This window comes from Protopterus annectens, chromosome 1.part0, assembly GCF_019279795.1.
Source record: "Protopterus annectens isolate FY-2018-M chromosome 1.part0, PAN1.0, whole genome shotgun sequence".
Lineage (NCBI taxonomy): Eukaryota > Metazoa > Chordata > Ceratodontiformes > Protopteridae > Protopterus > Protopterus annectens.
Window position 1 is genome coordinate 1,434,653,099 of NC_056725.1, and position 27,229 is coordinate 1,434,680,327.

The 27,229-nt window shown below is 44.5% G+C and overlaps 1 protein-coding gene across 7 annotated transcripts in view; it reads right to left on the bottom strand.

The window, feature by feature from the left end:
* Positions 1-27,229, bottom strand: part of PUM2 (pumilio RNA binding family member 2) — a 4,949,642-nt gene that overhangs the window by 4,182,584 nt on the left and 739,829 nt on the right. For all 7 annotated transcript variants that reach the window (XM_044067594.1, XM_044067585.1, XM_044067551.1 and 4 more), the window contains exon 4: positions 24,609-24,714. In XM_044067594.1, the coding sequence (XP_043923529.1) occupies positions 24,609-24,714 (106 nt within the window). The remainder of the gene's footprint in view (positions 1-24,608; positions 24,715-27,229) is intronic.

Here is a 27,229-nt window from a genome sequence, read left to right on the forward strand (position 1 = left end):
TTCGGCCATTTTAAGCATCTGTTTTTTCGGCATGGAGGCCTGGCCATGAGGCTGTTGTAGTTGTTTCTTTGTCTTTAAAGGTGCTTTAGTCTTTGCCTTTGAAGCTGGAGTCGCTTTAATGTACAATTGCGTAGGTCTGAAAACACCCTCAGAAGCCGATGCCTGCTCAGCGGCTCCGGTCCCATCTGAGGGAATAGTCTCTGAAGGTCCAGTACCTTGAGCTTCCAGCAGCCTAGCCGACTCCACGTTGGAGTCTGTAGCGGCCTGCGGGTCCAAAATAGCGGGCGTCAGGGGCTGCGAAGGCGCCTCACTGAGAACCGGTGACTGGCTTAGAGGAAGCCTCGTCGGTTTTGGACCTCGGTTGCCTGTCCTTTTCTTTTTCTTTGCGTTTCTTGTGAATTCCGGTAGTCTGATGGCTATCAGACGGCATCATGTAATTAAATCTTCTGCCAAAATAGTGAAATGCAAAATCGTACCAACGCTTAATAGTGCGTTGGTTAAATCTAGCACAAAACCGACAACTAGCAACGTCGTGGTCAGGGCCTAGGCATGGAATACAGTAAGAATGAAAGTCCTTATGAGGTATTTGCTTCCCACAAGAAATACAATTATTAACTTTCTCTGACATCGGTCTGGAGCAAGAAAAAAGGTTTCCCCAACGGGGTATTTAGCGTTTAATGAAGACTTCGGATCTGAAATTTGAACACGAAAATCTCAGGAGTTGGCCGACCGGCACTTGCTAACTGCTTCTGCTTCGGGCACCGCGCTGCAATAAAGACAAAAAAATGGCGTCGGCTGCATCTTTTATACCCCTGTCGTTTTGATGTCAGGGAAGAGGCGACAGCAACAGACACCAGACCTAGACTTTGGAACTCAGGCCGACTGAGTGTAGCCTGCCAGCAGAAAAACCCAAGTGTAATGACTGCAACAGTGAAACGCGAAGAACATCTGCAGTGGCAAAGCCTGCCATGGATTTGGAGAAGAGAGGCAAATGATAATGCTCTGTGAATGTATGAACAGAGCTCCAAGTAGCAGCTTCTAAAATGTCTTTGGCTGGAACCCCTCTGAGAAAAGCTGCTTAAGTAGAGGCAGCCCTGGTGGAATGTGATCTGATCCACTTGGACACAGGTTTACCATGGTGCACGTAGCACAAACTAAAGCAGCGGCTTATCCACTTAGAAATAGTCTGCTTTGATATAGCCTTCCCCTCTGACCCTGCAGCAAATGCTACCAGTAGTTGCTCAGACTTTCTAAGAGATTTGGTCCTGTTTAAGTAGAATCTTAGCTGTCTGTGCATGTCCAATGAATGCAGAATCCACTCCCCCTTGTTCTGCGGATTTGGGTAAAATGTTGGCAGGTGAATGGTCTGGTTAAGACCCACAGTGGATACCACCTTAGGCATAAAAGGATTGGTCCTGAGGGACACCCTGTCTGGGTAAAACATAATAAAAGGCTCCACTGCCATGAGAGCCTGTGGTTCTGAAACCCTTATTGCTGAAGTGACTGCCAAGAGAAAAGCTGTTTTCCAAGACAGAAATTTTATATCCGCAGTAGCTGCTGGTTCAAAAGGAGGCAGGGTGAGTTTTTTCCAGCACAAAGTTTAGGTCCCATACAGGAGTTGGTGATCTTCTGGGAAGTCTTACATTTCTGACTACTCTAAGATGCTGTTTAATCAGAGGATAAGAAAAGAGGGGAGACTCTGTGTTGTAATGAGCCAAGATGGCAGAGGCATGGATTTTTATTATAGAAAAAGATAGGTCCTTGTCAAGCATCTCAAATATTGTAAAATCTGAGGAATGTTGGGCTTTGCTGTGTCTGTTTCTTGTGCTTGGTCCCAAGCACAGAATCTCTTCCATTTATATGCATAAGATTTTCTAGTACTAGGCCTTCTGGCTTCCAAAATGACATCCATCACAGATTTACTTAGAGGTGTTGTTTGAATAATTAATTGATCAGCCAAGATGCAAGATTCAGAGTTTGGAGTTCAGTGTGCAAAATTTGATTGTTCTGCTGAGACAGCAGATGAGGTACTTGAGGCAAGTACCATGGAGGAAGTTGAGACATATTCCTTAGAAGTGAGAACCAGTGCTGGCGAAGCCAACCCGGAGCAACTAGGATCATTTTTGGTTTTTCCTGTCTGACTTTTAGTAAGACCTTGGGGAGTAGAGGCAGAGGGGGAAAGGCATAGACTGATAGGTTTTTCCAGCTGAAGGATAGGTCATCCACTTTCCATGCTTTTTTTGTGATGAGTTCTTGTGCAGAATTTGTCCAACTGATAATTTTGGGGTGAGGCAAATAGATCTATGTCTGGGCTCCCCCATTTCTGTGTTACCATGCTGAAGATTTGTGGATTCAGTTTCCATTTGCGCAGGTCCATAAGATTTCTGCTTAGGTCATCTGCTAGAGTATTTTGTTTTCCTGGCAGGAATTGAGCTTCAAGATGTATTTTGTAAAGTCAAGGCTGTGTTCCATAAGGCCCATGGCTAGTCTGCAAAGGGGGTAGGAATGTGTACCCCCTGCTTGTTATGTACCGCATAACTGTGGTGGTGTCCGTCTTTATCAATAGTTGTCCTGGATGAAGTAAGTCCTTGAAGGCTGTCAGAGCATTCTGAACAGCTAGCATATCTTTCTGGTTAATATGCAGATGCATTTGATTTGGGCTCCATTTGCCCTGAATGCATCTCCCCGACAGGTGGGCCTCCCAAGCATAGTCTGATGCGTCTGTAGATGGGGTTTGGGTGGCAGGGGGTAAACAGTCCCTTGTTTTTGTGACATGTCTCTGCCCACCAAAGAAACTCCTGTTGTAGGCAGGGAATGAGAAGAATCATTGTTTCCAGACTGTGACAATGTTAACTCCATAAACCTTTTAGGTACCATTGAAGTTTCCTCATATGCAGTCTTGCATATGGAATTAGTAGAATGCAGGATGCCATGAAACCCAAAGCCTGCAGAATTTGTCTTGCAGATAACTGGGTTTTTGTTGCCATTTGTTTGAAGTATGACGTCAGTTGCCTTTGTTTGTCTGGCTTGAGGTAAGCCATCTGGGCAGTTGTATTCAAACTTGCACCCAGGAATGTAATTATTTGAGAGGGTACCAGTTGTGATTTATTTTAATTTATAGTGTACCCTAGGCATGCTAGAACCTTTTTACAAACGCCAGATGTTGAAGAAGAGTGCCCTTGTCCTCTGCTTGAATGAGGCAGTCGTCCAGATAAGGATATATTTGGATGCTTCTTTGTCTGCAGAATGCAATTACTGGTGCCAGGCACTTTGTAAAGACCCTGGGTGCAGTAGATAAACCAAAGGGCAGTGCAGAGAATTGGTAATGCAAAAATCCTGCTTTCTTGCCTAGCATAGGCAGTAGCTGTTTTAAAGTCAGCATTTTGAATTTTGGAATGTCCAGGAACATGTTAAAAATCGATAAGTCCAGTATTGGACACCATGCATTGTCTTTTCTGGGTACCAAGAAATGTCTTGAATAAACACCTTGTCCTATTTCCCCTCTTTGTTACTGGTTGAGTAGCCCCATATCCATGAGGGACATGACTTGTTTCTGGGCCTCTGCCCACTGGTTTTTTGGCAGATCTGGCCATCTGTTTGGAATTGGCAACGTATGGAAATGAAATCTGTACCCCTGGGATACTATGTTTAACACCCACTTGTCCTGAGTAATTAACTGCCAATTTTGAGCATGAAGTGCTAGTTTTCCCCCCAAGGGGGCTGCCGAAAGACAAGTGCTTGGTGATGGTAGAGGGAAGTCATTGAGACTGCTTACTGTAGGGCTGTGCTTTGTTTCCTCCAGATTTGGAGGGGGAGGCACCCCACTACTTTGACCTTTAAGAAACTTGTGACTGGTATCTGGAGCCTTTTGAGCACCTAGATTTGCCTTGAGTGGCTCTGTTGGACATAGGAAAGGACCAATTTTTAGTAGGCCAGTGTTTACTGAAGCTGGGTGGCTGCACTTGCAAGAAATCTTTTACAGTTTGCATGGAGTTAGCTTTATCTTCCATTTTCTTTAAAAGCTCTTCTGCCTTATTAGATTATCATGCTGCAAAGGTGCATCCAGCAATTTAGCTTTAACATGATCAGGCAGATTTTGCTCCTTGAGCCAGGCATGCCTTTTAATCACAGATCCAGTAACGGCGGCCCTACAAGACACCTCCAAGAAATTAAAACCACATTGCAAAGTATGCTTTCCAACTTGTTTTGCTGAATGCAATAATTCCTGTAACTCTATTTTCCACACAATCAGAAATCAACATCATTTTCTGTTCCAGTAAGCCCATAACATGCTGTTGATATTTAAGCATATGAAACTGGCAGTTTAAGGCCCTGATTGCTAAGGTTGCAGACGTATAAACCTTCTTTACCCATCAATCCAGCATCCTGGAATCCCTGTCAGAGGAGTAGGATTTTTGGCTGTAGAGGCCTTTACACCTTTGGGACCTTGAGAAATAGTCTCAGGATCAGCAGCAGGAGTTTTGAAGAGAAATTTGTGGGAGTCAGGAACTCTAATATCTATCTGGCTTACTAGGAGCTGAAGGCAGGGAATCAGGAGCCATGCTTGATTCCGAAAACACATCAACAATGTCTAATACAGGAGGTATTGCCAAAGGCCTATGCTGATGAAGAAAGAGGAAATCCATAAGCCTCTTTTTTGATTCAGAGAAGTCCTGACTCTCCCAATGAAAATGGTCCCTTAAAGTATGCAAAGTCTCTCCAAAAGAGTAATCCTCAGGAGGAGATGCAGATGGGATGGATTTCTCTGCATCAGAATCCTCATAGGGTGGAATGGAAAATTCCTGATCAGAAGAGGAATCAGAAGAAATGGAAACCTGATTTGAAGATTCATAATCAGTGCCTTGCCTAGGCCTCTTAGCAGGAGGGAGATGGGAACCCCTGATCAAGGTAATTAAATCCTCAGCCATTTTGATCATCTGTTTTTTAGGCATAGGGGCCTGAGTACGTGGCTCATGCGTCGGTGTTTTTTTTAGACATAGATGTTTTTGATCTTGTTTTTGAGGCTGGCATCTGTTTAATATAAAAATGTTGAGGCCTGAAAACCCCCTCAGAAGCCAGTGCCTGCTCAGCGGCTCTGGACCCATCCAAGGGAGAGACATCCACGGGTTCAATACTCTGAGAATCTCGCGGCATACCGGACTCCGAATGGGTCTCGGTAGAGGCCTGCGACTCAAAACTAGTGGGTATCAGGGGCTGCGAAAGTGCCTCACTGAGTACCGGCGAACTGGCGACTGGCTTAGTAGCTTTGTCGTTGGTTTTGGACCTCGACGGTCTGTCTGTCTTTTTCTTTGCGTTTTTGAACTCCGGTAGTCGGATTGCTAACAGACAACATTTCAGGAAAATTAAATCTTGAACCAAAATATTTAGAAGCAAATATATACAGACGCTTAATAGTGTGTTGGTTAAATCTAGCACAAAACCAACAGCAAGGCATGTTGTGATCTGGGCCTAGACAAGGAATACAGTACAAATGAAAATCCTTATGAGGTATTTGCTTCCCACAAGTAATGCACTTATTAAATTTTACTGACATCGGTAAGGAGCAAGAAAAAGTTTCCCCAACGGGGTACTTAGCTTTAGATTGAAGACATCGGTTCTGAAACTCGAATACGAAAATTTCAGGAGTCAGCCGACCGGCACTTGCGAACTACTTCTGCTTTGGGCACCACACGGCAAGAATGACTGAATAAAATGGGGTCGGCTGCATGTTTTATACCCCCTGATGACCTGACGTCATGGAAGAAGAGACAGTAACAGATGCAGGACCCAAGACTTTGTTATTCAGGCCGACGGAGGGCAACCTGACAGCAGATTTCCCAAATGCAATGACTGCAACAGTGAAACACCAAGAACATCTGTCTGGAAGCTCTTATGGGCTTGGCTGTCTCTAAGGAGAAGGATGACGAGACAAGCTCTAATCCATTGGTGGAATGGGTATAGGATCCGAGTAAGTGAGCAGAATATTTTCTGGGACAGGAGAAAAACCCTCTACACTACCTCAAAGGCAGTGTGTCCAGGAGAAGTAGAAACCAACCTCACTAAAGCCGAATCTCTTGGATTAGCCAGTTCTCCACTCCTCCAGGACTTCCCCTCCAAGAAAGGAGTTGCACCAGAGCTGTCCAGCACCAAGGCTCCAAAGGGAAGCGATTGCTCTGAAAACCACAGAGTCGAAGTGCCCCCCCACCCCCAAATCTAGCACCAGAGCATTGGCTCCAAAAATCGTCCTGCTCAGTAAGGATCAACACCGAACAGATCAGGGGAAACCACTGTATCCAAAGAACAAGGTGGCATCTTCGGATCTAACATTTCGAATATCGGCGAGCTCAGATCCAATGGCTCCAAAACAGTGGGTTGGTTCGCAGAAGGGGTTTCTATGGGGTGTGAAGCTATCTGAAGGCTCACGGATCTGATGGGAGACAGACAGCAACACCCCCATCTGAATTTGTGTTCTGAGGAATCTCCTCATCATCCTATCCACATCTGCCTCAGAAATACTTCCGGAGGACCTAATTGAGGAAGATGTGGAAGGAGGGCAGGACAACTTCCTGGAGGTCTCCTGTAAAAATGGATACCTTAGTCTAGGAGAAACAGGATCCAGAGAAAGTATTTGACTCCAGATCCCATAAGACTTATTGCCGAGGCTGTCAGATCAGACACTAACTTTGGAGGGTGGCTCCGAACTTGGAGCAGGTCCAAGAGACCACATAGGAGAGCACTTCCTGTACTCCCTGGGCTCCAATGACCTTTGCTTTTTTTGTAAGGGTATGAGCACCAGAAGCAGTAGAGGAGAAAAAAGCTGGCAAAAGCCCTTAAGAACCAACTTATTCCAGCTGTCATTAAATGCCCTCAAATTAAAGCTGGCACATATCTTGCAAGGTACCTGCAAATGAGATGGGCCTAAACAATACACACACGGCTGTGGGATCAGAATTGGGTATCTTTACCCACAGAAAGTCCACTTCTGAAAACCTGGTAGGCTTAACACCCAATACCAACAGTGAAACAGTAGCAGCAACAAAATATTAACTCCTATATAAAAGTTTTTTTTTTGTTGTTTCTAAGCTTGTATCAACAAAAGTAACAAAAGAGTAATTACTTTAGAAGTAAAGAAAGGGAAGACCAATACCAGCTACAGTAACAAACACCAACAACAGGTAGAATAAAAGTTTAGAAAGACTACTGAAAGTGGTAAAAAGAGGAAGGGTTCTAAATAAGTGATTTATTAATATCAAAGAAAGATAGCTAAATTGCCTTTCTACTCACAAAACCTAAAAGAACGACTGTGTAAAATCTTACCATAATGATAGATGCCGTTCTCTTCTATGTTGCAGTACACATAACATGGGGGAGGTCCCTGCCAAAGGCAACACAAAGTCAGACGGGATACAAAGGACTTCACTACTGTGGGGTGCGTGGTATGTCACGTGTAGGCCATGATCGGACATCACCCTTAAAAGTGATGTACTCTCACACCAATCTCAGAACTGACTGTCGCAGGCAGAATGCCAGCCTAAGGAGACAGGATAAGAATCATCCAAGAAGAAACAAGGCCAGGGGGAAGGAGGAAGTGACTGGAATACTGCAACAGAGAAGGAGCAGGACATCTATCTTTATGGTAAGATTTTACACAACCATTCTATGTCCTTCCACTAATCTGTTGCAGTATTCATAACATGAGGAAGAATACCAAAGCTCATGAAGTAAAGGAGGAGATGAGGAACTTTCTAGGAAGCCCTGCAGTATGGCTCCAGCAAACTCTGCTCTAGATTTAGAAATTGCATCCAATTTGTAGTGTTTGGTAAAGGTATGGACTGAGGCCCATGTAGCTGCTTCAAGCACTGAGTTAGTGTCCAAGCCAATGAAAAAGGCCCCAGATGAGGCAACAGCCCCGGTGGAATGAGTCCCAACCTGGGAATGGACAGTCTTACCACTATGAGTGTAGCAGGAGTAGTCTTGGAAATCCAGGTGAAAATAGTCTGCTTGAACACAGACTGACCCAGAGCCCTTGGGTGGTAACAAGCAAAACGTTGATCTGGCTTTCTAACAACTTTGGTCTTATCCAAATAAATCTGAGTTGCATGTGGACATCTAAACTATGCAAAACTCTCTCAGAAAGGTTCTTGGGAGAAGAGAAAAAGGTAGTTAAGTGGATGGACTGATTTACAGATGGGTTACGGACTACCTTAAGCAAAAATAAAGGGGTTGTGCACAGGGAGAGCCTGTCTTTGTGGAAGACCAGAAAGGGTGGAGATACCACAAGGGTCTACAGCTCAGACACTCATCTGGCAGAAGTTAAGGCTACATGTAACACAGTTTTCCAAGAACGGTACTGAAGAGAAGCTCAGGATGCTGGTTGGAAGGGTGGGAGAGTCAGCTTTTCAAAAACAAAGTCAAGGTCCCAGGGAGGCAGAACAGGTTTGCTGGGATGCCTCACAAGGGCTTCTAAAGTTATGTAAAGAATCTCCACACCAATACCCATATCTGCACTGAGCTACTGCACAATGGTACCTCCTATACTGAGCCAACAGATACTGCCAATATACTGGTCAACAGATTCAGTGCCAACTTTACCCCTCCCTCCAAAGAACCAATCACAATACCAGTAGATTACCAAGCACCCAGCATTACTGCTGCACAGGTTAAAACAGCACTGTCCAAGGCCAAGAATACAGCTTCTATGGGACCTGACAATATCCCTGGCTGTGTTCTACATGAGCTACAGGGTGAACTGGCACCTCACCTGTGTGCCCTGTTCAATCACAGCCTAACCTCAGGCTTTGCTCCTACCGAATGGCACACTGCTACAGTCATCCCTCTCCACAAAGGAGGAGTGACTACAGACCCTGAAAACTATCGCCCCATTAGCTTGATGACTATAATATGCAAAACTACGGAATACATCATCATGGACCTAATAAACAAGGATATAGGGAATATCAAAACTCTGGATCCCACACAGTTTGGTTTTGTGAAGGGTAGATCATGCCTGCTCAACTTGGTCAACTTCTCTGAGTCAGTCACCAGAGCTGTGGATGAAGGCAAGGAGGCTCATACAGCCTACCTTGATCTGGCCAAGGCCTTTGATACCATTCCCCACTCAGGAATCATAGAAAAACTCACTAAGCTAGGCATCAACCCCTATATCACTGGGTGGGTTACACACACTGACTCACAGATAAAACCCACAGTGTGAGAGTAGCTGAATCCAAGTCAGACTAACGACCAGTCACGAGTGGAGTCCCACAGGGTTTGGTCCTGGGTCCTCTCCTGTTTGGTATCTACTTCTCTGAATTCCAGGCCAAAATGAAGGGACTCTGGCTGACAAAGTTCACAGAATATTTCAAGTTGGGAGCTATTATTAACTCCCTAAGTGATGCTGACATCCTAGAGAAAGGCCTCACTGAGACCAACGACTGGTGTCAAAACCATGGCCTTAAGCTCAATGCCAAAAATGTGTCGTCATCCCCTTTGGGAATAACCCTTTTCCTGTGAATTACCACATCGATGTAGTCCACTGAACACAAAAGGCGTTATAAGAGACCTGGGAACACAGCTTGACAGCAACCTCTCCTTTGACCACCACATTGCCACTGTAGTCAGAAAGTCCTTCTATGTGGCACATCTCTCATCACTAACGGTTTTGCATCCAAGAAGAAAAATGTCATTGTCTCCCTCTACTTTTCCCTCATCAGGCCAATCATACAGTACAATACCCCATTTCGCATGTAGCTCACTACACACATGCAACAACTGGAGAGGCCGCAAAAGTACCTCACAAAGAGGATCCTAGGCTTTAAACACTTGTCCTATATGGACAGACTCAGAAAACTCCAACTATTCTCCGTCTCGTATCGCCTACTTAGGCGATCTCTGCTTGACTTATAAAGCTATATCTGACCCAGCTCTGTTAGAAATGCTACATCTAAAGAAATCCCAATCCCTCCACACCACACGCTTCAGAGACCTCAACCTCATTATCAAAGTCAAGAGAAAGTGCTAGAGGGACAGGCTCATAATCCTAAGACTGCCCGTGCTGTGGAATAGACTTCCCATACATGTCAAACAGAGCACCTCACTGGCCCTCTAAGAGAAATCTTAATGAGTGGATGGGAAATAGATATTTCACCACAGGGATCACTCCACTGGCTCTACTCGACAGAGGCACTGGAAACCAAGTTCGGGTGGCACGATGCCAGGGTAATATTATAGGCTAGGCTTGTAAAGGTTCCAGGGCCATTAGCCTAGTAGACACCTATGAATCTATGACCCTATAATGTGTAGGATGCCTTTAAAAAAGTTTTTGCGTCAAATCTGCCAGCTAAGGGGGGGAGATGCAGGCTGACATATGAGCTTTTACTGAAGAGTAGTCCAGAAGTACAGTTTTGTACCTACCATAAATGTAGATGTTCGAGTGTAAACAATTGCAATTGCCGCTGTTCTCTCCAGCTGGCTCGCTTGTCTCAGCTGCCTTTTTCTTGTCCTGCTTCGGGATTTCACCTTTCTGGGGTATATGTGCATCAGTAACAGTTCTGTCAGGAAAAGGGGCTCCATAAAAGGGCGGCTTATTTGATGGAGAAGTTTGGCTTATGGTAAAGCCAGCTGTATTCATGTTTTCTTTGGCTGCGATGACACATCAGAGGCAGTGGTTTCATCTACTGTTGGCTTAACCGTTCTTCCTAACTGTTCAACATGACCACACATAGTCACACTAACATTATCCACTGCTGCTCTCTTATGACAAAGTACAGCAGTGCCATCCATGACTTCATCAGGTACAGTTACTGCATCTGCTATTTGTTGAACCATTCTTCCAGTATGCTTGGTAGGGCCAATAGTGGTCGCAGTACCATTCGTGATAACAGCTCTCATTGGACCAAAAGCACCGTCATCATTCACTATTGGCTGAGCAGCTCATCCTGCTAGGTTAGCATTTCCATTCTAGCTAACTGAATGATGTGGCCATGAGTAGACATGTCCCTTGATAAAATCAAGAATGTCTCGCTGTAGTTTCTTCTTCTTCTCCCCTTTTAAATGGGATTCAAAGCTCATAACATTATTTAGCATCTCATCCAAGTTCACTCAGAGTCTCTGCTGCAAATCTATATGCTATTTCTGCTTGTAAATTGTCTCTCTTTAGGAACAGAAGCTTCAGCGGGTTTAAAATAAACAAGCAACAGCATGTAGTCAAAGTTAAATGCAAGTTAAGCGACTGCAAATGTTTAAGCAGTTCCAGGAAACTTTGACATTACGTTGGCATTTTGGGAATACAGGGACCTCTAGGGATGACTCCATGGTGCAGCATGGCTTCTAAATATAGCCGCTGCCACTGCAAATGTGTATACTTATAAAGTTTAATTCCAAGCTCTCTAATACAGGTGAAAAAAAGTCTCTAGTGATGCAGGGTCCACAACAGAATCCATGGACGTAGCATTCTCTGTGGATAAACCTAACAGATGACTGACCTCTACCTGTAAGATCTGTTGTAGTCTATCCATCCTGTTCTTAGAAGTAACATTCAGGTTGTAGTCAAGTTCCACATCATAACCTTCAGCCATAACCCAATGGAAAAAGTACAGTTGTGTATACCTACCATAAATGTAGATGTTCAAGTGTCTTCACTGTTGCAGTCATAACTGTGGGGTACTCCTGCCGGCAGGCAGCCCGAGGTCGGCCAGAATATCAAAGTCTGGGTCCGGCGTCGGCTGTATCAGCATGAACCCTGACGTCAGAACGCATGGGTATAAAGCTGACAGCAGACGCCATCTTCTCCAGCCTTTCTTGCCCCTGATGTCAGAAGCCCCCATAAAACCAAAAGGTGTCCCAAGGGAAACACAAATACACCAGAAAGGTAGTGGAAAAGGAAACAAAGTAAGCAAAAAAGAAACAAGAGGGGTCTGGAGGAGGAAACACCGACTGCAACAGTGAAGACACTCGAACATCTACATTTATGGTAGGTATACACAACTGTACTATGTTCTTCGTGTTTCACTGTTGCAGTCATAACTGTAGGGTAGAATCCCAAAGCTGAGAACACGGGAGGAGGTTATGAAGAACAAGGAGCAGCTAGAAGACCCTGCAAAACAGCAGAGGCAAAGCCTGCCCTAGACTTAGAGTACAACGGGAGGTTATAGTGCTTGGAAAAGGTATGCACAGAGCTCCAAGTGGCAGCCTCCAGAATGTCCTTAGTAGGAACTCCTCTGAGAAAGGCTGCTTAAGTGGCAGCTGCTCTAGTAGAATGAGTCCTGTCAGTACCTGGAATCTGTTTTCCATAAAGAGAGTAACAATATCTTATTCCATGAGCAATCCATTTGGAAATAGTTTGCTTAGAAATAGCTTTACCTAGAGAACTGGAAGCAAATGAGATAAGCAATTGATCTGATTTTCTGAAATCTTTAGTTTTGTCCAGGTAAAAACGTAGTTGACTGTGTACGTCCAATGAATGCAAAATCCTTTCCCCCTTATTTTGGGGTTTTGGGAAAAAAAGTAGGAAGGTGAATAGTCTGATTTAGAGCCACTCTAGAAACTACCTTAGGCATAAAAGTAGGATTGGTCCTCAAGGAAACTCTGCCCTGATGGAAGATGAGGTATGGTTCCACGGCCATGAGGGCTTGCAACTCAGACACCCTTCTGGCAGAAGTCAAGGCCAACAAGATAGCGGTCTTCCCGTATAAGAACTTAATATCCGCAGAGGCAGCAGGCTCAAAAGGAGGCAAAGTAAGCTTTTCCAAGACATAGTTGAGATCCCAAGGAGGGACAGGAGGAGATCTAGGAGGTCTTACATTCTTAGCTCCTCTCAGAAATTGTCTAACCAGCTGGTGGGAAAAAAATGGGAGGATCACAATTGAAATGAGCCGAAATAGCAGAAGCATGAATTTTAATGGAAGAAAAGGAAAGACCTTTAATCAAAAGGTCTGACAGATAAAGTAAAATAGAGGGAATATCAGGTAAAAAAGGATCAGAACCACGATCCTGCATCCAAATACAAACTCTTTTCCATTTAGAAGCATAAGATTTCCTTGTACTAGGACGCCTAGCTTCCGAAAGAATATCCAAAATTTGTTTAGGAAGAGAAGGAATCAATTGCCTTTGATGAGCCAAGCTGCCAGGCAGAGAGTCTTGATTTGAGAGTGAAATACCTGACCCTAATGCTGGGACAGTAGAGAATGGGTCACAGGAAGACTCCAAGGGGGTTCCAAGCAAAGGTGCAGTAGAGTTGGATACCAAAACTGACGAGGCCAATTTGGAGCTATCAAAATGATCAGTCTGGGTTTGTCCAGCTTTATCTTTAGCAATACCCGAGGCAGAAGAGGAAGAGGAGGGAAGGCATATCCCGAAAGATTCCTCCAGCTGAAGGACAGGGCATCCACTTTCCAAGCTGTCTTGTGGAAGGACCTGGTGCAAAAGAGAGGCAACTGATGGTTGAGATGGGACGCAAACAGATCTATCTGAGGACAGCCCCAAACTGCAGTTATCTTGCTGAATAAGTTGGGGTCCAACATCCATTCGTGAGGATCCAAAATGTTTCTGCTAAGAAATTCTGATTTCCTGGAATGAACTGTGCCTGAAGATCCAGATTCAAATTTAGGGCCGTGTCCCATAAAGTCATGGCAAGTCTGCAAAGGGGGTAAGAGTGAGAGCCCCCTTGCTTGTTTATGTACCACATGACTGTGGTATTGTCTGTTCGAATTAGCAGAGGTCCTGGCTTCAAAAGAGTCTGGAAGGCTAGAAGAGCATTTTGGACTGCCAAGTTGATGTGCCATAGAAGGTGTTTGTTTGTACAAGAGCCCTGTTGGCATTTGTCTAGAAAATGAGCTCCCCAAGCATAATCTGAGGCGTCCGTGGTTATGATCGGAGTAGGTTGAGGAAGACGAAAGGGCTTCCCTTCGTTCAAAACACACGCCCTGGACCACCAAAGGAATTCCTTCTGGAGGCAGGGAATCAGTGGAATCATTGTATCCAGACTGTGGCAATGCTGAGACCATACACTCTTTAGGCACCATTGAAGTTTCCTCACGTGAAGCCTCGCACTTGGAATCAACAGGATGCAAGAGGCCATGTAGCCCAAAGCCTGCAGGAATTTCCTTGCAGTGAGCTGAATCAAGGTTGCCAAGGTCTTGAAGATTGAAGCCAGCTGTAACTGTTTTTCTGGAGTAAGGAAGGCCATCTGTAAACTTGTGTCTAGAAGAGCTCCCAAAAAGATCATTCGTTGAGAAGGAATCAAATGTGACGTTTTTGTGTTCACTGAGAATCCCAGTAGTAGGAGAAGACGTTGAACAAAATGCAGGTGTTGAAGTAAAAGGTCTTTGCTGTCTGCCTGAATTAGACAGTCGTCCAGATAGGGATAAATCTGAATCCCCTGAAGTCTGCAGTAAGCTACTACTGGAGCCAGGCATTTGGTAAAAACTCTGGGCAGTAGATAAGCCAAATGGCAGTACAGAGAATTGGAAGTGTCTCGAGCCTGCCTTGAATCTGAGGTACTTTCTGCATTGTTGCCTTATGGGGACGTGTAAGTAAGCTTCTTTTAAGTCCAATGTTACCATCCAAGCATCTTGTGAGAGCATTGGGAGAAGTTGTTGAAGAGTAAGCATCTTGAATTTTGGAATTTCCAAAAGGTGTTTAATATTGAGAGGTCCAGAATAGGTCTCCAGGAGTTTTGTTTTCTTGGGACCAGAAAAAGTCTTGAATAAAAACCTTTCCCCACCTCTAGAGGTGGAACAGGTTCTATGGCTCTTAAGGCTAATAAAGCGTCCACTTGAGTTAAGGCCTCTGTCCATTGATGTTTTGGCAGATCTGGCCAGCCGGAAGGCCTTGGCAGAGTGTGAAAGTGGAATCTGTAGCCTTTCAAAATCACGTCTAACACCCATTTGTCCTGGGTAATGTGAGTCCAATTTTGGTAAAAAAGAGAAAGTTTTCCTCCGAGAGGGGCATCCAGGGAAGGAGGACCTGTAGCCCAACAGAGGGAGTCATTGGGTCTGCTTTCTTTGTGTTTGAGGTCTGTCTTCTCCCCTTCTAGGTGAAGAAGCAGTCCACTGTCTAGATCTGTAAGAGGCCTGAGCCTGCGCCCGACCTCTGGAGCGTCTATATCTTCCCCTTTGAGGCCTGTCAGAAGTGGGAAAAGACCAATTTTTGGAGGGCCAATTTCTAGAAAATCTAGGAGGCTGTACTTGCAAAAAATCTTTTACAGTCTGCATAGACTTGGCTTTTTCTTCCATCTTTTTAATAACCTCCTCAGCCTTAGATCCAAATAAAACATCATGCTGAACAGGGGCATCTAGCAATTTAGCCTTAACTTGTTAAGGTAAATTCTGCTCACGAAGCCAAGCATGTCTCTTGATAACAGTACCAGAGGCAGCAGCCCTGCAGGAAGCCTCTAAGGCATCAAAACCACAATGTAAACTATGTTTGCTAACTTGTTCAGTTGCATGCAACACATCCTGTAATTCCTTGTCCTCAGCACATGCAGGAAAGGTAGAAAGCCTTTGTTTTAAAACAGATAAAAGAAACTCTTGATACTTAAACATGTGAAACTGGCAATTTAAAGCTCTAATAGAAAGGGTAGCTGAAGTATAAACCTTTTTGCCCCACCTGTCCAGGGCACGAGAATCCTTTTCAGAGGGGATAGGATTCTTAGAGGAGGCGGCCTTAGCAGCCTTGGAACCCTGCGAAATAGTTTCAGGATCAGCAGAAGGGTTCTTAAATAAGAATTGATGGGAATCAGAGACCCTGTAAAATCTATGAGGCTTAGGAGGAGTAGGCGGCATGGAATCAGGATTCAAGTTAGCTTCAGAGAAGGCATCATCCACAATGTCAAGTACAGGAGGAATAACTAAAGGCCTGTGTTGAGGGAGAAGAAGAAATTCCCCAAGTCTCTTTTTGGAAGCAGAATAATCCTGACCTTCCCAATGAAAATGCTCCCTCATCTCATGCAAGGTTTCCCCAAAAGAGAAATCTTCAGGGGGAGAGGCAGAGGGAACAAAATCCTCTGCATCCGAATCCTCATAAGGAGGAAAAGAATAATCCTGATCAGAGGAAGAAACTGAAGATACAGAAGCCTGATCAGAGGAATCATAAGGGATATCCTGTCTAGGCTTTTTCTCAGGAGGAGGGTGAGAGCCCCTAATCATAGTTAATAAATCCTCAGCCATCTGTAGTAATTGCTTCTGAGTCTTAGGAGCTGAATCTGAAGAAGCTTGAGCAGAAAGTCTGGGTTTAACAGGAGTCTTTGACTTAGCCTTTGTGGAAATAGTAATATGTGAAGGCCTGAAGACCCCCTCAGAAGCCGGTACCTGCACAGCGGTTCCGGACCCATCTGAAGGAGCGACGTCCGAAGGTCCTGCAGCAGACAAATTACTAGGCCTAAATGGCTCCCCATGGGAGTCCGTGTCGGCCATCGGTTCTGAAGTGGCGGACAGGGGCTGCAAAACCGCCTCACTGACGACCGCCAAACCCGAAGCTGGCTCCGGCTGCAAAGTATCCTGTTTGGACCTCGGAGGCCTGTCCTTGTCTTTGCATTTCTTCTGCATTCCGGTAGTCGGTAAAGTATCCGACGACATCCTATAATTAAATCGTCTACCGAAGTAATTCAAGGCCCAATCGTACCTACGCTTGATAGTGCGAGAATTAAACCTGGCACAGTACCGACAGCAAGAAACGTCGTGGTCAGGGCCTAAGCAAGGTAGACAGTAAGAGTGGAAATCTTTATGAGGCATTTGTTTTCCACACGATACACAATTATTATCGGAGGAGCAAGAAAAAGGTTTTCCCAACGGGGTACTTAGCTTTGAGAAGAGAAGTAGAAAACTTCGGACCGACGACAATTACACCACGTTGTCTTGAAAACGCCAAACAACTAGCGAACTGCTTTGCACCGCAAGAAAGATTGGAGAAGATGGCGTCGGCTGTCAGCTTTATACCCATGCGTTCTGACGTCAGGGTTCATGCTGATACAGCCGACGCCGGACCCAGACTTTGATATTCTGGCCGACCTCGGGCTGCCTGCCGGCAGGAGTACCCCACAGTTATGATTACAACAGTGAAACACGAAGAACATCAGCAGGCAGTAAACAGAGAAGGTTGAACTGTGGATATAGAACGCAGTCCAAAACAGTAACAAACAAACAAAAGACAACCACTCTGGCCGAAGCAATAAAAAGATATTTCTTATAATAAAAAATAGGGAAGCACTTTCATGGATATCCCACTTCCTCAGACCATTAAGAAATAATAAAAAATGAGAGACAGACATCTTTTAAAAAGCATTCTTAACCAGCACAGTGCAAAAAAAGAAGGATTTTTACATAGGTAAAACCAACTGCACACAGAGAGGGCCTTAGAACACTGTAATGATAAAAGAAAATACGAGTAGTGCTGTGGCTAAACACATGATGAAAAAAGGATGAGAGTATTCTTTTCAGCTTTTAGTACTAGAAATAATAAATGACACAGTCAGCGAGGCAGCCGAAACAAAACTAAATACAATGAACTGTGGTGGGTTTTACATTTTAGAGCAGAACATAGCCCAGGTTTGAATAATGATGTCTCTTTAAAACCAGTACAGAAGCACAGAGATTTGTTTCATCGAATTTAATTTTTTTTTGTCTTAATATGTCATGGGGTTAATTTTTTCTGATTTGACTGGTTAAGAATGCATGTCTCACATTTTTTATTATTTCTTAATGGTCTAAGGAAGAGGGATATCTGCTAAAGAGTTTACCTATTTTTTTAATATAATAAATATGTTTTTATTGCTTCAGCCACAGTGGACGTCCTTTGTTTCAATTTGTTACGGTTTTGGACTGCGTCCCATATCTACTGTTCAACTTTCTCTACAAATTCCAAGAGATCGTGAATGGAAGTCTCTAGCTCCTAACGCCAGGTCCAAAACAGACAAGCATGTACATGGAGTCACATGAAGATAAACGTGCAGCAGGCACATGCAAGAGATTAAGGTTCTCAGGAGCATCCTTACCAATCAATGAGCGAAGATTTGAAAATCCAGCATCAGTTCTGCTGCTGTTATGGGGTCATATTCTCTAAAGGAAGTTCTAGCATCTGTGATTACAGTTACCAACAGACATCAAACATTTGTAAATTAAACACCTTAGCGTAAGCCCTGGTACAAGAAAATTGGCATACCTTCCTCAGTCTTGGCTGCTGGATCCTACATGGCAAGGAAAATTCTTGGAGAGTCCTTGGCCTGAAGTAACAGCAGACTCATTAGGGTGATTAGAGAGACTGCTTTCATGGGATCTGGCCTGTAGCTAGCATGATCTGACAGATATGCATGCAATGCCCTCACCATGAGAAACACCCACAGGATGTAAATAAGGGATTTGATACATCCAGGCCCCAAATTACCAAAATAGTGAAACATACAAGAGTCTCACACAAAGCTTTGCTAGTGAGTAATTAACCATACAAACAGGGTCATGAAGACCATTTCAATAACAAGCACAACTTTAGGAGCATTTGACTTGAAGATTCTCTCTCCACGTCAGCAGAAATTGCAACTATGAGTGAGACCTTTGCACTGATCTTCATACAAGGAGCCTTCAAAGCACCACCATCTTCCAAGCGAAAAGTAAGTAAGGAATTTCTCCTTGTGACAACTGACAGTAATGAGGTTGAAATGCTGACACCACAGCGCAAGAAACTGTTTACTGACTTAAGTTAGGAGGGAGATCAGAAAGTACAGTTTTGTACCTACCATAAATGTAGATGTCCGATAGGCATGCATCTGCAGTCCTTACAAATGGGTTGTCCTGTTGTCAGGCAGCCCTTCGGTCGGCCGGATTTCAAAGTCTGGGTCTGGCCTCGGCTGGTGTCGCACTTCACCCGACGTCATAGCTGCAGTTCTTCGGGTATAAAGGCATCAGCCAACGCCATTTTCCTCAGTGTTTCTTGCCCCAGATGCCAGGTGCCCTCTAGGAAGGCTAAATTTGGATAAATGCAAATGGTTCCAAATAGTAGAGAGCAAACAAAAAATAAGCATGTATGTACATATATACAAACAAATACACCATAATAGATTCCCCCAGCTAGCTACAAGATGGGCAAATACCCTAGGAATACCACAGAGGGGAAGGAGGGTGGGTAATCCTGACTGCAGATGCATGCCTATCGGACATCTACATTTATGGTAGGTACAAAACTGTACTATGTCCTTCAAGGATGCATCTGCAGTCCTTACAAATAGGTAGAATACCATAGCCAAACTGGGGGAGGAGGAGAAATAAGATTATGGTGTAGTTAAGATCCCTTGCAAAACAGCAGTGGCAAAACCTGCTCGGGATCTGGAGTATAAAGGTAAATTATAATGCTTGGCAAATGTATGCACGGAGCTCCAAGTAGCAGCCTCTAAAATGTCTTTGGTAGCCACTCCTCGTAAAAAAGCTGTGGTAGTGGCTGTAGCCCTTGTAGAATGAGGCCTGATGTTTTCTGGAGTTTTCTTCCCATGGTAGGAGTAACAAAATCTAATGCAATTTCCTATCCACTTAGAGATTGTCTGTTTTGAAATTGCTTTTCCTTCCATTCCTGTTGCATATGCTACCAGTAGCTGGTCAGTTTTTCTATTGCTCTTGGTCCTGTCCAGGTAGTAACGTAATTGTCTATGTACATCCAAGGTATGCAACAGTCTTTCTCCCCTGTTCTGTGGGTTGGTGAAGAATGTAGGTAGGTGGATAGCTTGAGTTAAAGATACCCTGGAGACCACCTTTGGCATAAAAGTAGGATTAGTTCTCATGGACACTATCTTGATGGAAGATCAGGAAGGGCTGTACTGCCATTAATGCCTGTAGCTCAGATACCCTTCTTGCTGAAGTGATTGCAAGCAGGAAAGCAGTTTTCCATAAGTACTGTAATTCTGCTGTTGCTGCTAGCTCGAAAGGAGGGAGTGTCAACTTTTCTAGCACAAAGTTCAAGTCCCATGCTGGCAATGGTGGCTTCCTAGGTGGCTTTACATTTTTAATCCCTCTCAGAAACTGCCTGAGCAGAGGATGTGAGAAGACTGGAGGATCCAAGTTGTATTCTGCTGAAATAGCTGATGCATGAATCTTAATGGAAGAATAGGACAGGCCGTTGTGGAAGAGCTCTGCCAAGTATTCCAGGATGTCAGCTATGTTTACCAGTGACACATTCGCTCCTTTTGCAGTACTCCAAATAAGATATCTTTTCCATTTTGCTGAATATTTTTTTCTTGTTGAGGGTCTGCGAGCCTCCAAGATAATGTCTTTAACCCTTTGAGATAAATCTGGGTTATTTGGTCTTATGCAATGTTCCAGGCAGCCAGCTGCAGTGTTTTCAGGTTTGGATGCAGGGTTTTGAAGTTGTTCTGTGTTAACAGCAAGGGAACTAGGGGCAGAGGCCATATTTATTCCCGAGACATACTCCTCAGTAATGGGTACCAATGTTGCCTTGGCCAGTCTGGAGCTATCAGGATGATCCTTGGACGGTCTTCTTTGATCTTCAATAGCACCTTGTGCATCAAGGGAAGAGGTGGGAATGCATATGCTGTCAGGTTTTCCAACTGAAAGATAGGGAGTCCACTTTCCAAGCAAGCGGGTGGTACGTCCTTGTGCAGAATTTTTTCAGTTGGTGATTGTGTGGGGATGCAAATAAGTCTATTTCTGGTAGTCCCCATTTCCCTGTAATGGTTTTGAAGATGTCCGGATGCAGCATCCATTCGTGGGCATCCGTGGTAGATCTGCTTAGGATGTCTGCTAGTATATTTTCTTTTCCTGGCACAAAAATTGCTTGTAGCTGAATGTTGAAGCTCAGTGCCACATTCCAGAGGTCCATTGCCATCCGGCATAGAGGGCATGAATGTGTGCCTCCCTGTTTGTTGATGTACCACATAACTGTGGTGTTGTCTGTCCTTATCAGCAGTTGATCCTGTCGAAGAAATGGTCTGAATGCCTGAATTGCCAGTTTTACTGCCAGCATTTCCTTTTGATTTATGTGTAGGTGCAGCTGGTCTTGAGTCCATAAGCCTTGTATGCACTTGTCCAGCATGTGTGCCCCCCAACTGAGGTCTGAGGAGTCTGTTGTGATGGTCTGGCTTGGTTGAGTGCTGTGGAAGGGCAGTCCCTTGTTTGATTGACAGGCCTGAGCCCACCATTGGAATTCTTGTTTCAGGCATGGAATTATTGGAATTTGGGTTTCTAGGCTGTGCTTGTGCTGAGACCATAAATTCCTTAGGTACCACTGTAACTTTCTCATATGCAGTCTGGCATGTGGAATCAGTATTATGCAGGATGCCATGTAACCCAGGGCTTGCAGGACTTTTCTTGCTGTTAGCTGGTTCTGCTTCGTTAATGCCATGAAGTAGAAAGGGAGTTGCTCCTGTTTTTCTACTGTCAGGAATGCCATTTGTTTTGATGTGTCCAGATCTGCACCCAAGAAGGTTATCCTTTGGGATGGTATCAGCCTTGACTTTTTTATATTGACTGTGTATCCCAGGGCTTGTAGTAGATGAATGACCCTTTCCAAATCTTTTGTTAATTTGTTTTTGTTGTCCGCTTGTAACAGGCAGTCGTCCAGGTAAGGGTAAATTTGAATTCCCTGAAGCCTGCAATGAGCAATTAGTGATGCCAGGCATTTCGTGAATACTCTGGGCGCAGTAGATAAGCCAAAGGGCAATGCTGAGAATTGATAATGCTCTGATCCTGCAAGAAATCTGAGGTATCTTCTGCAATTTGGTCGTATGGGGACGTGCAGGTATGCCTCCTTGAGATCTAGAGTTACCAGCCAAGACTCCTTGCCCAGCATGGGAAGAAGCTGCTGTAGGGTCAGCATTTTGAATTTTGGAACAATGAGGTATGTGTTTAAAGCGGACAGGTCGAGAATAGGTCTCCATTGGTTTTCTTTTCTTGGTACCAGGAAGAGTCTGGAGTAAAATCCTTGCCCTTGTTCCATAGATGGTACCCTTTCTACAGCTCTCATCCTTAGTAAGTGAGTTATTTGTTCTAGAGCTTCTGTCTTCTGATTTGGAGGTAGGTTTGGCATTCCTCTCTTCCTTGGTAAAGTATGGAAGTGAAACCTGTAACCTTGGTCTACTGTCTGTAAAATCCACTTGTCTCCTGTGATGTAATGCCAGTTTACTGAAAATAAGGCTAGCTTCCCGCCTAAGGGTGCCTCTAGTTGTTCCCTGGTAGGCGGTGCCAGAGCCAAGTCACTGCGATTGTCCTGTGGAAGTGATGGTGGCTGGATCTGTGGCTGTACCTCGCTGGTTGTTAGCCTGCCACTGACGTCCGCTGTAGGCACCTCTGGATTGACCCCTGCCTCTTGAGCGCCTATTCCTGCCTCTCGGAGCTCTGGAGGTGTCTGGAAAGGACCAATTCTAGAAGGCCAGTTCCTGCTAAACCTTGGAGGCTGGACCTGCAAGAAATCCTTGACTGTCTGGACAGATTTTGCTTTCTCTTCCACCTTCTTCAGCACCTGCTGCAGGGAGCCAAACAAATTGAGCTTATCCATGGGAGCATCTAGGAGCTTTGATTTAACATGGTCTGGTAAGGACTGCTCTTTTAACCATGCATGTCTTCTGATCACTGTGCCAGTCATGGCTGATCTAAAGGAAGCCTCCAGTGCATCATAGCCGCATTTTAAGGAATGATTACTGACCTGCTGAATGTTATGTACAATTTCCTGTACAGATTTTTTGTCTAATGGTTCATCCGAGGACAGTTTTTTAGTTAATTGGTTTAACATAAATTCCTGATACTGAATCATGTGGAATTGACAGTTCAAGGCCCTAGCTGAAAGAGTAGCATTAGTGTAAACTTTTTTACCCCATCTCTCTAAGGCCCTAGATTCCCTTTCAGAGGGGAGGGGGTTTTTAGTAGAAGTAGCTGCTACAGCCTTGGGTCCCTGGGAGATAGTTTCGGGATCTGCAAAAGGGGCCTTATACAAATGATAATGTGTGTCCGGAACCCTGTAGTACCTATCGGGCTTAGCAGGGGCCGGAGGAAGAGAATCAGGAGCAGTACAAGCATCATTAAAAGCATCATCCACAACAGTAAGGACTGGAGGAATGGCTAAAGGCCTATGCTGTGGCAAATGCAAAAAGGTTCTAAGCCTTTTCCTAGAGTCTGAAAAATCCTGGCCCTGCCATTGAAATTGTTCCTTCATAGCATGCAAGGTTTCCCCAAAAGAAAATTCCTCAGGCGGAGAAGCAGAAGGAATGGACTCTTCTGCATCAGAGTCCTCATAAGGAGAAAAGGGGCCCTCTGGAGGGTTTGAATTATCTGATTCATCAGAGGAGCCATCTGAAGAAACTGGCTCAGGGGGCTCTACTCTAGTCCTCTTCTCTGGAGGGGGGTGAGAGGCCCTGTCTGGATGTGGTTGGGATCCCCGGATCAAAGAAATGAGATCCTCAGCTAGACTAAGCATTTGTGAACTAGAGCTAGGCCTGTGAGAGGGGGTCTTAGCAGGCACAGATTTTGTAGTTTTTGCTGATTTAGCCCTGGCAAAGGCCTTAATTGACAAGGATGCAGGAGGCCTAGCAGCTCCACATGCAGGGGTACAAATATCCAAAGGGATAGTATCAGATAAATCCTGTGAACCTGCAAGAGCAGGTGGGATTTCAGTAGCAGATTCAGCCAGGCTGGATGAGGCCTCGGTAAGTGGCAAGCTTTCGGCCGAAGGAAGAACCGTGGACTCTGTTTCAGCTGAAACCGAGACACTCGCGGTTGGCTTAACCGCGGTTTCGGCCGAAACCGCGGACCGCGAGTGTCGGTCCTTTTCCTTGCGCTTTTTAGAAATTTGCGTAGTCGGAGTATCCGACGGCATAATGTAAGCAAAATCGGGCGAAAAACTCTTCAGCAAATTCCGACCGACGTCTAAGCATCCGTCGGTTGAAAGAAGCACAGGCTAGACAAGCTGCTACGTCGTGGTCTGGGCCTAAGCAAGGTAAGCAGTAAGAGTGGAAATCTTTATGAGGTATTTGTTTCCCACAAGTTAAACAGTTATACACTTTTTCTGACATCGGCTGAGGCAAGAAAGAGTCCCCAACGGGGTACTTAGCTTTTTAGAAGTCTTCGGTACTTGTAGTTGTAATCTCTGGTTCTGACCGACCGGCACTTGCGAACAGCTTCTGCTTCGGGCGCCACGCGGCAAGAAAGACTGGGGAAAATGGCGTCGGCTGATGCCTTTACACCCGAAGAACTGCAGCTATGACGTCGGGTGAAGTGCGACACCAGCCGAGGCCAGACCCAGACTTTTGAATCCGGCCGACCGAAGGGCTGCCTGACGACAGGACAACCCATTTGTAAGGACTGCAGATGCATCCTTGAAGGACATCTGCAGAAAAGAACTGACAGAATTAGGAGGCAGAAAGCGCACTACCTGCTACGGTTATGGTTTGTCACATAAATGAATTTATCAGCACAGAAGCAAGCATCCTCCCCCATGTATTCGGCTTCAGGGGAAAAAAAAGCCATAAGGAAGACAGTGAAGCTTCTTTAGATTTAGACATTGTTTAGATTCTGTTGAAAAGAAAGCAAACTACATGACAAATATACATAAAACAATCTAGAATTTTACTGCACACACAATTTTCAGCCAAATGCAAAACCACATAAACATACACTTACGAGAATGACTCCATGCATTTTCTCTCCACTCATCTGCAAGGAATATCCCCTTCTGCCCATCTTTTGCAGTCTCATCAGATTCCCAAAACTTTTTTGCAGGTAGAAGCTAGAAAGCAAAAACACAATTATAATGGTCAATGAACAAAGACAAGTTAGTTTACTTGACATCTTAGTAAAACTGTGCATTTACACAGTTTTCACAACAGAAACTAACATAACAGAACATAAATATTAGTACAAACAGCAAAGCAAAACTAATTCAGAAACATGTTTCTCAAGCTTGCAAGTCATGTAATGCTTCAATGGGCAATTAAACATTCCACAATACTACTATACGTCATATATAAATTCTTTAAAAAAAAGTGAAGTGCTTAAGCATAGTACTTAGTACATAAGTTCTCTCACTTTCAATAAACACATCGCCACAACAGTCAGGAAATCCTTCTACATGGCACACCTCATCACTAAGGGCTTTTCATCCAGAAAAAAGGAGGTCATTGTCCCACTGTACTCATCCCTCGTTAGACCCATTATAGAGTATAATGCCCCATTTGGTATGCACCTCACAAGACATCTGCAACAGCTGGAAAGGTCACAGAAATACCTCACTAAAAGAATCACAGGCCTAAAGCAGATGCCATATGCTGACCGTCTAAAAAAACTCCAGCTATACTCTGTGTCATATCGTCTACTCAGAGGCGATCTCTGCTTAACATACAAGGCCATGTCAAACCCTGAGTTGCTGGACATGCTCCACTTAAAGAAATCCCAATCCCTCAGAGACACACGCTCCAGGGATCTAAACTTTATCACAATGAACAAAACATGCTGGAGGGATAGGTTCCTGACCCAGAGACTCCCCATACTCTGGAATAGACTGCCCATACATGTCAAGCAGAGCACCTCACTGGCCCTCTTCAAAAGGAACCTTGATGATTGGATGGGAGATAGGAAATTCACCCCGGGGATCATGTCAGTCGCCCTGCTAGACAGGGGCCCAGAAAAGTAAATATTGTGGGGAAAAAATTTCCAGGGAATTGTTATGGCTATGCTTGCATAGGCCTTAGGGCCGATAGCCTAGTAGCAACCTATGAACCTATAAGAACCTCCTTTGTGAATGACTGTCCCCAGTGGTGCAGGATCCCATACCTATCTGCAACACTAACAAAACAAGTCTGAAGACTGAGCCCAGAAGACACAGGAAGTCAACTGGGAGATGGCACAGAGCAGAAAATGGCTTGCTCTCCCATCTTGGAGGAGGGTATGGAACTTAAAGAACTGTTCTACTCCCCCAGTCAGCCATTACCCATGAGGCAATATAGTAGTATTAATACTTGAATTTAGAGCATTAAAGTTGTTTTTAACTTTAGGGGCAACTATTCTTAGCTTTCAGTTTCAGGCACCTGGCATTTAAGAATAAGTTAGGGGATGGGTGATAAAGTTCGCACAAAGAATGGCCAAGGAAAATCTAGTTACAATGGTAACTGTGTTTTTCATTCTCCAAATTCCAGGAGTCAACATCGAAGCACATGCAGACAAGAAATCTGCTGTGGAGGCTGAGGCATCAAATGCTGGCATCATAAGTTGGATAAATGGTGATCTATACACAGGAATGTGCACAGTATCCCTCCAACATCCATTTCCACGTGTGTACCCTAGCAGGTGTTGGGCAGAAGAAAACCCCTTACTGTTTTGAGGCACACATAAAGACATCCCACTCAGACCATCCCTGTTTGGGATGAACCAGATGGCTCAAGTCACCACCTATCCTGTACTCAAACTCACCTCAACCCATAAAATTATCCATAAACCATCCATCTGCCCAGCTATTAGACCATTACTCCAAAACTACCTTCCAAATCATCCCCTTCAGTCAAATAATATACTGCTTAACATCTATTATACTATGTATTCACCAAAACTGCATTATAAAATTTGTTACTGTAAATGTTGATTGCATTAAATAAAATACCTTGGAGCTTTTTCCCTTGGCCTCTGCTGATAAAGGGCACCTGTGCCCAAGCAGACTTTCCTGGCAGACAAATGTCAAATAGATTTACCTTTGAAGGTTACAATTACCACAATCACAGAATCTGCAAACGTGGGTTCACAGGATTCAGCTGAAAGGACTAAAGCGGCGAGATATAAGATAAAAACACCATTAATGAAATATCAGTCTCCCCATTGCCAACAGCCTTCAGCTAGGGTATCACTAGTCAATACTGCTCCAAATAAAATAAAGGTAGCTTATTGTAGAGAGAGAGAGACAGAGAGAGAAGGAAAGTCCCAACTACAGCACAGGTGATCTGAGTTCAGATAGCAGCTTGACGGCCTGTAGATGCCGGCTAGGAATAATGGGAGTGAGCAGTCACTGCTAGCTCACCCATACTTGTTTATGAAGACAGTTAATTTACTACACAGGCAACCTGCAGAAGCACTACAATGTCCAACCCTACCAAATCCATGCTGTCTGAGTGCATTTCCACTCAAAATAAAGAGGTACTCAATGTTTAAAGGCAAGTTTCCCCTTGGGAGAGAGCAATAGTGGAGTTCAAGAACAGATGCCAAGATGTGAGGAAGGTGCTCCCAGGGAGACGAGACAGGAGCAATGCAGGGCCAGC